Genomic DNA, 13,859 nt, shown 5'->3' on the forward strand with positions numbered 1-13,859 from the left:
AGAATCCAACCCCGCTATGCATGTTTGGTGCGCCGGCGCTTGTATCCTGCCCATGTGATTCGAGAGCATACTTCCGGCCAGCCAACAGCGAAGCGAATGAGTGCATATCATTCGTCAGCATTCATCAGAGCCTCTGATGTTCTGGACGCCACAGAGGATGCTGATTGGCCTTCGTCGTAACATTACGATGATGGAATTTCGTATGTGCTTGTCAAGCTTTTCGGGAAATCCAATTTGTATTGCAATGAATCAACTGTCATGGATGGGAACACCATCAACTAACAAATCTGGCCCAGTCCCAGAGAGCATCTTGGAGCTTGAGCTAGACACAGCCGACCGAATTTTGACGAAGGGCACTAAACGATGCTAGTCAAACGTTTAAAACGCCTGGCGGCACGATCATCTGCTTGGAATATCCGGGTTTTCCTGGTTAGTTAGCCTGACAGATGGATTATAAATTTTATAATGAATCCTGTTTCTCACTGCGGTTCCCTCCGTCTGTACGGGGTGGTAACATTCCTTCCAGATTCTGCAAGACCGATAATTCATGCGGGCTGGGCTGGGCGATGGTGCAAAGTTCACACTCGACGGCTCAAGTTACAGATGGGTGGATCGTAGGCTCGTCTTGCTTGTACCGGTGTTCGTGAAACACAGAATCGGGCTTGCACTTGAGAGGGTTCTAGGCTAAGCCAAAGCTAAGCCTCGCCGGACAGTAGTTTATCGATAGACGAACCTCCTACTACCAAACCAGGTCTAATTACACAGCAGAGCAGAGCCCCAACAGTCTTATGCTTGTTGAATATTTCATTCTTTTGTTGCATTGTCGAAGTGTCCAAGTTGTAAGTTGCAAGTTACCATAACTCGAGTCGAGGCTACCAAGATTGGCGGGCTGGTCTTCGTCTCATTTGTGTTGTGTGTTTGACACACTACAACACATTCTCGGATCCTAAATATAGAAGTCTTTGCATCGGCCGGAGTTGTTGGACCCACCTGGATCCCGACGTTCCATCCCGCCAGATACATACAATATCAGCCGCCTACTCTCCAAAGCATTTGGTACTCACTTAGTGCCTTTTATTCAAATATTTCTACTTGGTTCTAAGCACGGGGCAGAACACCGGAAGGCGTGATGCGGATGTCGATGTATCGATGTCGAGATGGTGGTGAGCATGTTGTACCACCAGAATCGTGGTCTCCACACGCATGCTGACGACAGGATCAGGGTACTTGCAGAAAGAACGCTGTCTTGAATCGGATCCAACGTGGGTTCTATTTTTATTCGCAGAGCTAAAGTAGCTCCTTAGCTTCCTGAGCTACCCCGGGCTCTCTTCCCTTGCCCTTCCCTTGCCCTTCCGTGCCACAAGCACAGAAGCCAGTTCGTTTCAGGCCCAGAAACACCCGTCACCTGATGGTATATCGAATATTCCTCAATCATTCTACCGCTAGCTACTGATGGCGGTAGCCAATAGTTGGCTATGCGCAAGTATTTCTATGTACCTGTACTTATACACCACTGTAATACACAGGGGCTTAAGTTCTCGGATTCAAATCCAGCGGCTCAAAGCGGGGTGGCGTCTGAGAGTATCTATATCCGTTCAATGCAATTGGATGCCCATCCAAACCAGGTTTATCGGTCTCTGAGCTCATGCAGCTAAGTACTTACTTAGTCAGTGTCACCGAATTTTATGGCGATGGATTGATGGATGGTGCCCATTACCAAGCTCTCAGAGCTTGGGCCGCCGTTGACATATACAAGGATGCATTGCAGCAATTATCATATCAACTCGCAGATGTACATACAGTTGAGCCGATTAACCAGCGACCCCGCTCACAACATGCAGCTGTCGACCGCTAGCTTATGCAGGAACCCTTCCGGCACGAGCAGCTTGCCAAAAACACCCATGCTTATTTATAGCTACAATCAAGCTTTTCCATTGCATAGTTTCTAATAATACTATATTCTGCGTGTGTTTGTTGATTTGATATGCACGACGGCCATGAGCTCTTAATAGCTTAACCGACAGATGCATTGAATGCTTCGAATACATCGCAACCCCAGGATTCTTTTTTTTTTTCGCATCACGAACAGCCAAATCTCTGTTATATGTTACATACACATCGATATCCCGGATTATTATATGATCGCTTCAATGAAAATAGAGCACCTTAACTCCATTGATCCTTTCAAGTCACCCAATGAAATACGTATCTAGCAATCGAGATCTTGTATGCCAAATTAGGGTAATAAGCTCAGAGTCATCATAATCATACACCTCCGACGCTGCCCGCTGCTTTCTTCGCTGCTTGCATTTCTTTCTTCCGTTGCTTCTTCGTCGGTCGAGTCTCGCCGGTTTCACTAGGTGTTGTTTCTCCGCCCAGCTTCGCGCTTTCAGCTGGTTGCTGTGAATCCTTCGCGGTCCCAACTGCCGTAGAGTCATTATCACCAACTTCAGCCTTTCGCTTCACTGGTGCCTTTTGGGATATAGTGGTTTTTGCCACTTCTTTTGGAACTGATTTTGGAACGCCACCGCCTTCCACGACATCAATTACGCCTCTAAACGATTGTCTCTTCATCTTTGCCTGTATCATCACCGCTCTGGGTCCGTTTGCGATCGCCTCTCTTCCTTTCTCTTGGTTCAAACCCCATAATGTTGCTAAATTGATGACGTCGAATGGTGCCCGACACAGCATCGCCTTTCTTGCCTCTGAACTTATGACTATTCCCTTGCCCTTTGTTGCCCTAATCAGGGCAGCTGCATTTGAAAGTAGGTTTCTTCGAGCATTGCTTTCGTTTACCGACGCTGAATACGTAATCTCAAAACGAATACCGCGTGATATAGCCTGGCCCAGGATCTTGTATTTGAAATGATATGGATGGCGGATCGATAGGTCTAAAGATATTAGGTCGCATTCTAGGCTGGTGCAAGCTTGGAGGAGGAGTTTCTCGTCTGTGGGACGGACGGCGACGATGTCGAAGTTGTTCGATAGTGAAGCCTAGTGTTTCTCTTTCTTAAAAAATTTAAACTACAACCATAATTGAAAATCCTGAGGCCATACCAGTCCATAGTTCTGTGAAGGGTCGTCTAGAACGATTGTAACGCGCCGAAGAAAGCGGATACTGGAGTGATCTTGGAACGGATTCTCGGGTATCAGATTGGCAATACCGGCCTAGTCGTCCTCATAAGCTTTCTATTCAATGATTATGACATTCTAAAAGATAGCAGGGGTGCATACTATCTTTGACGGAATTTTCCCCGCGATGGTCTGATTGAGAGCTATTACATTGTATCCCACTGTCACCGGCGTTAGCGATGATGAGTAACCAGCTTTTGAAGGACGATTCACGCACGCTCATCAAGAAATGCAATCGTCCTAGTTAGTTCGGGGTCATCTTTTGACGTCCACGGAATGTTCAAGTCATAGAACATCGCTGATTTTGTCTTCGTATAATCGTATCTTCATCGTCGATTGGGACTTCGGAGGGGTTTCTGCGATCACCGCATATTGTTTGCTCGGGTTGTGGTTTTCGCGTAGTTGTTTTATGCGGCTTAAAAATATTTCGATTTTTTTCTTTGTCGCTAAAAAAAAATTCTAGCTGGATCTAAGCACTTGCAACATTTGATTCTTTAACATCGGCCGTTTCGAACATTACACCACCATGCCATCCCAATTAAAGCGACTACGGGAGTCGCTCAAGAATGCGGGTGTCATCGGGCAGCCCCAGAAGTCGAAGAAGGCGAAAAAACGTGCGCGACAGAATAAGAGCGGTAACGATGCCCGACTTTCGAGAGAAGCGGCGCTCGAGAGTATTCGAGAGGAGTTCAATCCGTTTGAAATCAAGAAAACGAAAGAGAAATTCAGCGTCGCCGGTGGGAGGAAAGTTAAAGGAACTGTCGGGAAACCGTCAGTTAGCAAGCAAATTGGAGAGGAGAACGTATGTTATCTCACGATGCCTAATGCCGTCTAGAATGGAGGCTAACTATGTGATCCACAGCGTCGCAAAACATTGCTAGTAGAAATGCAACAGAGGAATAAAGTCGGTGGTATCATAGATCGAAGATTCGGCGAGAATGACCCGACAATCAATCCCGAAGACAAAATGCTGGAGCGGTTTACGAGGGAGCAGCAAAAGAAGTCGTATAAAAGCGATATATTCAACCTCGAAGATGACGACGAAGTTCTTACACACTACGGCCAATCGTTGGGATCCCTACCGAACGATGATTTCCGGGAAGATATGGATGGAAGCGACGACGACCTTTTGCGGCCTGCAAAGAGAACACACCCATTGGATGGCGAACTTCAATCGGATGAAGATGACAACGGTGGTCCGCCTAAGAAAAAGTCGAAGGCCGAAGTCATGAAGGAGGTCATCATGAAATCAAAGTACCACAAATACGAAAGGCAAAAGGAGAAGGAAGCAGATGAAGACTTGAGAGACGAGCTTGACGCTGAGCTGGGCGATATCAGGGCGCTTCTAGCCGGAATACCTGTGCGACCACCACCTGGTAAACCAGCGGTTACAGATGCTGGGGCGGATGGGTCACTTCATGCGGACAGGGCCGCACAGATCAACAGCGGATTGAATGTAGATTCTAAATACGATGCTTTAGTGCGGGAGATGACATACGACAAACGCTCGAAACCCGCGGATAGGACAAAGTCAGCTGAAGAGCTAGCCGAAGGCAGGGCGAAGCAACTGCAAAAACTAGAAAGGAGTAGACAAAAGCGTATGCAGGGAGAAGAGGGCAGTGATGAGGAACCAGAGGAAGAAGAGGAAGTTCTTAGCGATGACGAGTTTAAATTAGGGAAGGGAATTAGGCTCGCCGCTGATGAAAAAGAGTTTGTCCACGGGGACTCCGGTAGTGAGGATGAAAGCTCAGAATCCGAGGAAGAAAGCGACGAGGAAGTAGAGAAAGAGGAAGAAGACATTGAAGCCACCGGTTCTCGCCCCTCGAGGCGTCGTGACCTAGATAACGACGACGCTTATTCAGATGACTATCAATCTGACGAGGACCCGGACGCACTTGCTAGCGACGAAGAGGCATCGGAGTCTGAAGATGAAGCAGAAGAAGATGGATTGATGGAATCCGAAGATGAATCGCCAGCCGCGAAACCAACTGACGACGGGAAAGCAGTTGTAAATGGGGATTCATCTCTTCCTTTTACATTCCCATGCCCTCAAACACACCAGGAGTTTCTCAAGGCCACATCCAAATACAAAGTTGAAGATTTACCCACAATTGTGAAGCGTATCCGTGTTTTACATCATCCATCACTTGCAGCCGGTAACAAGGAGAAGCTTTCGGTAAGTGTCATACCTTGATGTTCTATCTTTCGTATTGGCCCTAACAAGAGCTTTAGTATTTTATGGTAGTGGTTTTTGACCATATTATATATCTTGCCGATTCGCCCTCCTTCCCACCCATGGATATCCTAGATATCCTACTTCGGCATCTCCACAGTCTGTCAAAAGAATTTCCACAGGCATCTGCTGCGAAATTTAGGGATTTTCTTCAGAAATTCTTCGACAGAATTGGCCTGCAAAAGAAGACGAAGCGCTCAGATCTTATCATCCTTACTGCGCTTAGTATTATATACCCGACATCTGATCACTTCCACATCGTTGTAACGCCGGCTATGCTAGTGATAGCAAGGTGGTTAGGCTCTAATGCTCCAACTGATATCGAGAAGTTGGTCCATGGATGCTATATGGTCACGCTGTGTCTCCAGGTAGGCTTGAAAATATTTAGAATTGGATCTTGAAAGCGGACGCTAACAATATGATAGTATCAACGGCTTTCCAAACGGGTGATACCAGAGGCACTCAACTTTGTGTACCAATCACTACTGGTACTTTCGCCTACATCACCTACTAAAGTTTCAGGAGGCTTCCCGGTTCATGGGATTGAGAATATCTCCAAACTTAGGATTTCGAGTTCATCGAAAGATAAATTCGAGCTGGGAAAACTTAAATTCAAGGAGGCACTATACCCAGGCTCAGTATCTAATACTGCTGCCCTACAAATCACACTCGCCTACGCATTCACACAACAGCTTCTTGCACTTGCCAGGTTATACTCTTCGAAGGCAGCCTTGCTAGAACTTACGGAGCCCGCGGTTTCTATATTATCTCATTTTACCTCTTCAGCATGTATAAAATCCCTTCCAAAGACCTTCACAACTTATGTCAAGGAAACGGCTTTCCCAGAGCTCGAGCGCATAAGGTCACACTCACAAAAGTTCCGCCGTCCGCTTGAGCTCCACCATCATCGGCCCCTCCCAATACCATCTAACTATCCTAAATTCGACGAAGATTACTCTTTGGATAGGCATAAGGGCTCATATGACGCTGATCGTGACCGTAAGGAGCTAAGCAAGCTCAAGGCGGAACATAAGAAGGAGAGGAAGGGCGCAATAAGAGAGTTGAGAAAGGACTCGCAGTTCATTGCAAGAGAGAAATTGAAGGAGAGAAAGGTTGCAGACCAGGAATATCATGATAAGATGAAGAGAATCGTAAATATGATTCAGAATGAGGAGGGTGCTGCAACGAATGCATATGAAAGAGAGAGGTCAGGGAGGAAGAAGTCAAAAAAGTAAGAACCTAAAGTTAGCAGGACTCTATTAGGACTCTCGCAGGGCTCTAGCAGGATTCTGGTTAGAAGGTGCTTTTATAATAGTGTATAGCAATGAAGCCATTTAGAGGATGTAAGATAGTGTATTATATAATATACGCCTTAGCTTTGCAGCACATTGCAAGTTGTTTAATTTAGACAGAAGCCATTTGCCACAGATCTTGTGTTGATGACCCTAACCGAGCCCAGACGACTAAAGAAAGTTATTCTCGTCATCCCAACATCCACAAGTCAATTTAATTCGCACCCGACATGTCGGACACCTCGATACCGCCAGGTCTGAACGACGAATATGCTCGCCATCTCGCCTCTCTCATTGGCAAAGAACTCGGCCGCGACCCCAATGAATATCTCGCCCACAATATCATACAAATCGCGAAGGGCCAACCTGGTCCCAAATCCTTTATAGCGGCTTGCAGCGCGTTTGGCCGGTACCGCGATGAATTCCTCCGCGAAGTCTTCCAGGAAGTGAAAAAACGTAACGAGGAAGGGGATTCTGCCACTGGGGCTCAGAACGAGTCGGGGAAAGGAGGTTTTACAAAGCCGGAGAGATTAGAGCGACAGGCTGAGCTTCCTGGCGGATTATTGCTTTCTACATCGACGAGAAACAGGGATTCAGGCGACGATGATGGCAAGAGGGAGTCTAGATTGGGGCTTGACAGGAAGAGGATAAAGTTGGACTTCAAAGTCGATGGAGAAGACGATGATACACAGGCTGATACCGGGAAGCCAGGTTCAGGTTCAAGCTCAAGTCTAGACTCGAAGAAACCAAAACAACAGTCAGCGCAATCGGATGATCGCACTCAAGCTGATGGAGATATGTTTGAGTTCAAGAAGCCGTCATTACCGATACATAGACATCCTGTCCAACGTCGAATGGAAACACCATCACATGGGGGAGGACTTTCGAGGGAAGCCGCTGAGAGGCTGGCGGCTTACAGAGGGCGGAGAGATCGAGAACGTGGTGGTCAGGATGACGGGCGTGGTGATAGGAGACATCAGTACGGCGACCGAGACCGTGGTGGGGATAGAGATCGTGGCCGATACGATGACCGCGATCAAAGGAGGCGGGATGACGACCGCGATGGATACAGGAGCCGAGAGGATTTTGGAAGCCGGAGACATGACCCTACACCACTTCGACAAGATAGGTTTGCAGGAGGTCGTGCAACGACCGCGCGGACATCACGATATGCTGCTGCCACGCCACGTACTACTGCCGCGATTCGAGATTCCGACGAAGGATTCTATGATCCTCGGGATACCCAGGCGATGGACCGGGATTGGTACGCAGGCGATGAAATGGGACATACATTCGGAGACGACTCACACAATCCATTTGGTTCTCTGGAGAATTCATGGGCGGATCAAGAACGAGAAGCGGCGCTAGCAGAACGGAAAACCGGGAAGCGGATGTCTGCCAGAGCTCAGCAGAAGCAAAAGGATGTAGATGCATGGGAAACCAACAGAATGTTGACTTCTGGTGTGGCTCAAAGGGCTGATATTGGAATGGATGAACTAGACGATGAGGAAGAAACTCGGGTTCATATTCTAGTACATGACATTCGGCCGCCATTTTTGGATGGAAAAACAATTTTCACAAAACAGCTGGACCCGGTTCCCGCCGTCCGAGATCCCCAGAGCGACATGGCCATTTTCAGTAAGAAAGGCTCTGTATTGGTTAGGGAACGAAGACAACAGCGTGAAAGGGCGAAGCAGGCACAGGAAGCTACAAACCTTGCTGGTACCAATCTCGGGAACGTGTTGGGCATTAAAGACGAAGAAGGTGACAGTGTGCTTGGTGCTGGGGAACCCACGAAGCAAAAAGCAATCGAAGGACCTGATCAAGGAGATGTTAGGGTGGAGAACAAATTCGCCGACCATCTAAAAAAGAGTGAGGGTGCTAGTGAGTTCAGCCGAAGTCGCACCCTAAGAGAGCAGCGAGAGTACCTACCGGCATTTGCGGTTAGAGAAGAGCTTCTCAGAGTTATCCGGGATAACCAGGTCATCATTGTAATTGGTGAGACAGGCTCTGGGAAGACTACGCAGTTAACACAATTCTTATATGAAGATGGCTATGCAAAACTCGGAATGATTGGTTGCACCCAACCTCGCCGTGTCGCCGCGATGAGTGTGGCCAAGCGTGTGAGCGAAGAGATGGAAGTTAAGCTCGGGGGCACTGTTGGGTACGCCATCCGTTTTGAAGATTGCACCAGCAACGAGACGGTAATCAAATGTAAGACTTCGACTATCTTAAACCCTTTTGTCCTTTGCATTTGCTAACTTTGACCTAGATATGACGGACGGTGTCCTACTTCGAGAGTCTCTCGTCGATCCAAGTTTGGAAAAATATTCTTGCATCATCATGGATGAAGCCCACGAGCGCGCTTTGAATACCGATGTTCTGATGGGCTTGATAAAGAAGATCCTTGCGAGGCGCAGAGATATGAAATTAATTGTCACCTCTGCTACTATGAACGCAGAACGCTTCTCCCGATTCTTTGGTGGAGCACCAGAATATACTATACCCGGAAGAACCTTCCCCGTCGATGTCCTCTGGTCGAAATCGCCTTGCGAAGATTACGTGGAAGCCGCCGTGAAGCAAGTCCTGTCGATCCATCTTGGACAGGGTGTCGGTGACATCTTGGTGTTCATGACTGGTCAAGAGGACATTGAGGCGACTTGCGATGTCATTGCGGAACGTCTATCACAGCTTAACGATCCACCCAAACTTTCGATTCTTCCCATTTACAGTCAAATGCCGGCAGACTTACAAGCAAAAATCTTTGAGAAGGCTGAAGGTGGCGCTAGAAAAGTAATTGTTGCTACCAACATTGCAGAAACGAGTTTGACAGGTACGTTCCAAAAAAACCTTTACGCACTCTTATTGCTAGCGGTGGTGCTAACTCTATTTTTCTTCTTTCTAATATAGTGGACGGTATCATGTATGTTGTCGATGCTGGTTACTCCAAACTCAAAGTCTATAACCCGCGGATGGGTATGGATACCTTGCAAATCACACCGATATCCCAAGCCAATGCCGGGCAAAGATCCGGACGTGCTGGTCGAACAGGCCCAGGCAAAGCATATCGCCTGTACACGGAACAAGCATTCTCAAATGAGATGTACATCCAAACTATCCCTGAAATTCAACGGACAAACCTCAGTAACACCGTTCTTCTTCTGAAGTCCCTCGGTGTACAGGATCTGTTAGAGTTCGATTTCATGGATCCACCGCCACAGGATACCATGACAACAAGTTTGTTCGACCTATGGGCGTTGGGTGCTCTCGACAACATTGGGGAACTAACATCTCTCGGAAAGTCAATGGCTAGTTTCCCGATGGAGCCGGCGCTTTCAAAGCTCTTGATTATGTCGGTAGAGTACGGCTGCAGCGAAGAAATGCTCACCATAATATCTATGCTTTCTGTCCCTAGCGTGTTCTACCGCCCTAAAGAACGACAGGAAGAATCCGACGCCGCCCGCGAAAAGTTCTTTGTCCCTGAATCCGACCATTTAACACTTCTTCACGTCTACCAACAATGGAAGGCAAACGGCTACTCAGACGGCTGGTGTATCAAACACTTCCTTCATCCGAAAGCCCTCCGCCGGGCCAGAGAAATTAGACAGCAACTTCATGATATCATGAAGTTCCAGAAGATGGAGCTACAAACATGTGGTACCGATTGGGATATCGCGCGCAAGTGTATCTGCTCTGGATACTTTGCTCAGGCAGCTAAAGTTAAGGGTATCGGAGAGTATATTAATCTTCGTACAAGTGTAACTGTTCAACTACATCCTACATCTGCCCTCTATGGATTAGGGTTCCTCCCGGATTACGTGGTATACCACGAACTTATTCTCACCTCGAAAGAATACATGTCAACTGTTACAGCAGTAGATCCGCATTGGCTCGCCGAACTCGGAGGAGTGTTTTACAGTGTCAAGGAAAAAGGATACTCCGCAAAGGATAGGAGGGTGACGGAGAATGAGATCAATAAAAAGATGGAGATCGAAGCGAAGATTGCAGAAGATAGACAGAAAGCCGAGGCGGCTAAAGCGGCAGCGAAGGAAGCGCCAGTGAAAAGAGCGCCAACGGGGGTTAATCCGACTGTCAAGCGGTTGGCGACACAACAGGGGGCTGTGAAGAGGCCTACGACACCTATGGCAAGAAGGAGAGCGTTTTAGTGTGGGGATGGATTGTACAATAGCTGGGGGATAGGGTTTTCTAGGGTAGGAAATGTAGATTATTGGCATACTCGGAACATTACCCGGTTAGATCGTGTGACATATATGCACCCACGCGCTGTTTTTGGAGTTTATGCTTTGCATGCATTTATATGTGTATTACTATGATTTTAAGACCTGAATCCTACGTCACGCACTGCACGATCGAGCTAGATCACGGGAGAAAAAACAAAGCTTCTTCGATTTCTATACACTATAAAAACCTAATCGAAAGAAAACCTCATTCCTTTCCATGCAAAAGTAAAAAAAAAGTATGATGAAGCATATCTTTTTTTTCTTTCCATCAGACGTTCCATTTGGGGAGAGAAACAGACAGACTGCAGAGGTATGGTTTGTGAGTGTGTAAGAGTGTGAGAGAGACGTGAGTAGGTGGGAGTATTAAACAAAAAAGTAAAATCGATTTTCCAAACGCCATTTCGATATAATATATAATAGTAATTGTGGAAAAAAAGGTTGTCTGGGAGGGGGAAAAGACGGGAAGGAAGAGGAGGAGGAGGAGTGAGGTAAAAAGGTATGACGTGATTGGTGATATCTGGGTTATCGTAACTTGTCCCTTCTTTTTTTTCTTTTTGCTTTCTATTTTATATCCTTGAGCTCTGGGTTGATCCTCCTCCACTGCATTGAGTATCCATCTCTTCGTTCCTAGTCCATCCATTTAACCATTTCTCTGTTGCCGTCCAGGTGGTCGTATAACTGAGCCGATGAGGAATAAAGTCGGTCCGGGTGAAAAAACGGAATCCAATCGTAGACAAAGCCCGCCGATGATGCTACTGATAAAAAGGAGAGAAGAAGAGCAATAGAAGGAGGTTTTCGGATAGGAAGTCGTAAAAAAATGTTGGAAAAAAGCTCGTGCAATTCAACAATTGAAAAAAACTAAATGGAAGGAAAGAAAGACACAATAATAAAAACTAAACTAACAGCACAGAATCGCTAGTAAAGTTTCTTGTCCATTCTTCTTCTATTTAGATGTTGGATGGGTAGAGCATTATTCTAAGAGTGGCGCCGAACGAGCTGGGAGGGAGGTTGTTTCTGAATTTCGACCTGACGACGCCATTGTTTCCGTGTGGCCTTGTGATCTTGCCCCAGATGACACGGATCTTAGAGCCTCGGATGGCCTTCTTGGAGCGGTAGACATATGCTACTCGCTTTCCGAGGTAGAATTGAGCATCTTCGGTGCTATCAACGCCCTCTATTCATTCACAAAAATACACGTATTAGCCTTTCCTTGTCTCTTCCATGATTTCGAGATTCGCCAAATTCGAGGGGCTCGGAGTCGTACCAATCTTGATGAGAGAGGTGTTTGGGTCGGTATTGCGCTTCCCCCTCTGGTAAGACAAGTGCTTTCCCCTAACGATAAGAAGTCGAAGTTTTAGCTGTAGCTCTTTCATCATTGCCATCATAGCCATTCGTCGGTCCCAATATCGCCATTTTCCTCGTCGGTAAAATTTTTTTCTGCTTCCACCGCCATCGCATCGTGCTGCTCATTTCGCCAAAGGAGATAAGGTTGCTTACTTAACGTATACTATCAAGAAAGCAAGGTTGTTAGCTACCATTCCATATCCATTTCCAATCCCAGGGAGACAGCAAAGTTACGTACATCTGTGAGGGCTGCCGGACGACATTGTGAATGATGTTAGTACGAAGGAGATTCGTGAAGAGGGGGTATTTGTCGGCTGGTATCGGGTTGTCGATGGGGGATTTGGTGATGCTTTTGGATGGAGTTGAAGTTCGCAGCCAAAATGCCGATATTCACACTGAATCTCCAATTAGGCTGGCACAGCAGTTCTAACCCGTTCGGGAATAGGTCTGGGCTGGAGCCCTAACACCCAATGCCCGCTGAAATAGGAATATCCCAAAATGACAAACATGTTGCACAACGACAAGCGCAACACAGAGAAAAACTACAACAAGGCAAACGCAAAGTTCCTTCCAACCCCTCATTCTCTGACATGGAACCCCAGCTTATGCATCTTCGACTCCTCATGACAGGCATCTTACCAATCCGATCCAGATCCCCGAATATGCCGGCCAAGTCATCTCACAGCTGTTTCTACAACGTTTCTTAAAGACACACACCCCTTGCCTTATCGACAAAAACTGACGCAGTTTCTGGATTGTGATTTCCTATTGTGATAGATGAATATTTTTTTTTTCCTTGTACATACATATAAAACACAATTGCTGGCGCACCATAACTGGGTGTAATAAAGCAGAAACGTCTGTCTGTCGTGGTTCCAAGGTTCTTTTTTTGGTTCTTTCTTGGTCCTTTTCTCTTTCTTCCCCCTCTTTATTTATCGCATTCGGTAACGAAACACGGGGATTGCTCGACGTCGACGAGGCACTCACATGTGAGAGGGGTTGATCCCTCAAAACAAGCTAGCCGGTCGACCCGAGATTATTATAGAGCAGATGGTCGCGCACTGTAGGCCGGCGACGCTCTCGTATGCGCAAAATCATGGAAAACAGTGAACCTTTAAGGGAAAAAGAAAAACTGGTAAATGTTTGAGGTGAAAACTTGAGATAGTAATGCATGAAGTACTGAATGTTAGTTGCGATAGCGTAGCATCAGAACCGGCCGCCGTAAGTAACGTAAAAAACTCATTAAGTGTCGAATAGGTAGGTAGTAGCATGCGAAAACAAGAAAAATTGAAGATTCGAAGGTTTCCTCCTATAGCCCATGAAGCCGTACAAAAACCGAAATTACCGTGGTAAAAGTGCGTAGAGAACTGTACAAGATGAAAAGAATTAAGGGCATGCTAAAACAATAGACCAGCAGGAAATCCCGAGCCCACAGAAAAAAACCATTCAATAGTCGTAAAATCAAATTCGTAAATGGGAAGAAAGTATTAAGTGCACAGAAGAACGAACGTTAACACCACTTCTCCGCTACAACGCCTACTCCTTGTCTCGCTCACTCCAAAAGTTAAAAACGGGGTGCCTTCCGTAGTAATACAATCCGCTTATGAGCACGTCGCT

The 13,859-nt window shown here is 46.7% G+C and overlaps 4 protein-coding genes across 4 annotated transcripts; 2 read left to right on the forward strand and 2 right to left on the reverse strand.

The window, feature by feature from the left end:
- Nucleotides 1-2,265: 2,265 nt before the first annotated feature.
- On the reverse strand, nt 2,266-3,428 carry AOL_s00078g126 (uncharacterized protein; the record flags this gene model as incomplete). The annotated part of the gene is made up of 4 exons (XM_011123389.1): nt 2,266-2,994; nt 3,058-3,168; nt 3,235-3,293; nt 3,350-3,428. The coding sequence occupies 4 exons, from the start codon at nt 3,426-3,428 to the stop codon at nt 2,266-2,268; spliced, it is 978 nt and encodes a 325-aa protein (XP_011121691.1).
- A 230-nt stretch (nt 3,429-3,658) lies between these two features.
- Nucleotides 3,659-6,600, forward strand: AOL_s00078g127 (uncharacterized protein; the record flags this gene model as incomplete). Its single annotated transcript, XM_011123390.1, has 4 exons — nt 3,659-3,934; nt 3,995-5,308; nt 5,365-5,733; nt 5,791-6,600. 4 exons carry the CDS (start codon nt 3,659-3,661, stop codon nt 6,598-6,600), a joined length of 2,769 nt encoding a protein of 922 aa, XP_011121692.1.
- A 287-nt stretch (nt 6,601-6,887) lies between these two features.
- AOL_s00078g128 (uncharacterized protein) lies at nt 6,888-10,823 on the forward strand (the record flags this gene model as incomplete). The annotated part of the gene is made up of 3 exons (XM_011123391.1): nt 6,888-8,871; nt 8,930-9,490; nt 9,568-10,823. 3 exons carry the CDS (start codon nt 6,888-6,890, stop codon nt 10,821-10,823), a joined length of 3,801 nt encoding a protein of 1,266 aa, XP_011121693.1.
- A 1,022-nt stretch (nt 10,824-11,845) lies between these two features.
- On the reverse strand, nt 11,846-12,505 carry AOL_s00078g129 (uncharacterized protein; the record flags this gene model as incomplete). The annotated part of the gene is made up of 4 exons (XM_011123392.1): nt 11,846-12,072; nt 12,163-12,230; nt 12,396-12,405; nt 12,481-12,505. The coding sequence occupies 4 exons, from the start codon at nt 12,503-12,505 to the stop codon at nt 11,846-11,848; spliced, it is 330 nt and encodes a 109-aa protein (XP_011121694.1).
- Nucleotides 12,506-13,859: the final 1,354 nt, after the last annotated feature.

This window comes from Orbilia oligospora, assembly GCF_000225545.1.
Source record: "Orbilia oligospora ATCC 24927 unplaced genomic scaffold scaffold00078, whole genome shotgun sequence".
Lineage (NCBI taxonomy): Eukaryota > Fungi > Ascomycota > Orbiliomycetes > Orbiliales > Orbiliaceae > Orbilia > Orbilia oligospora.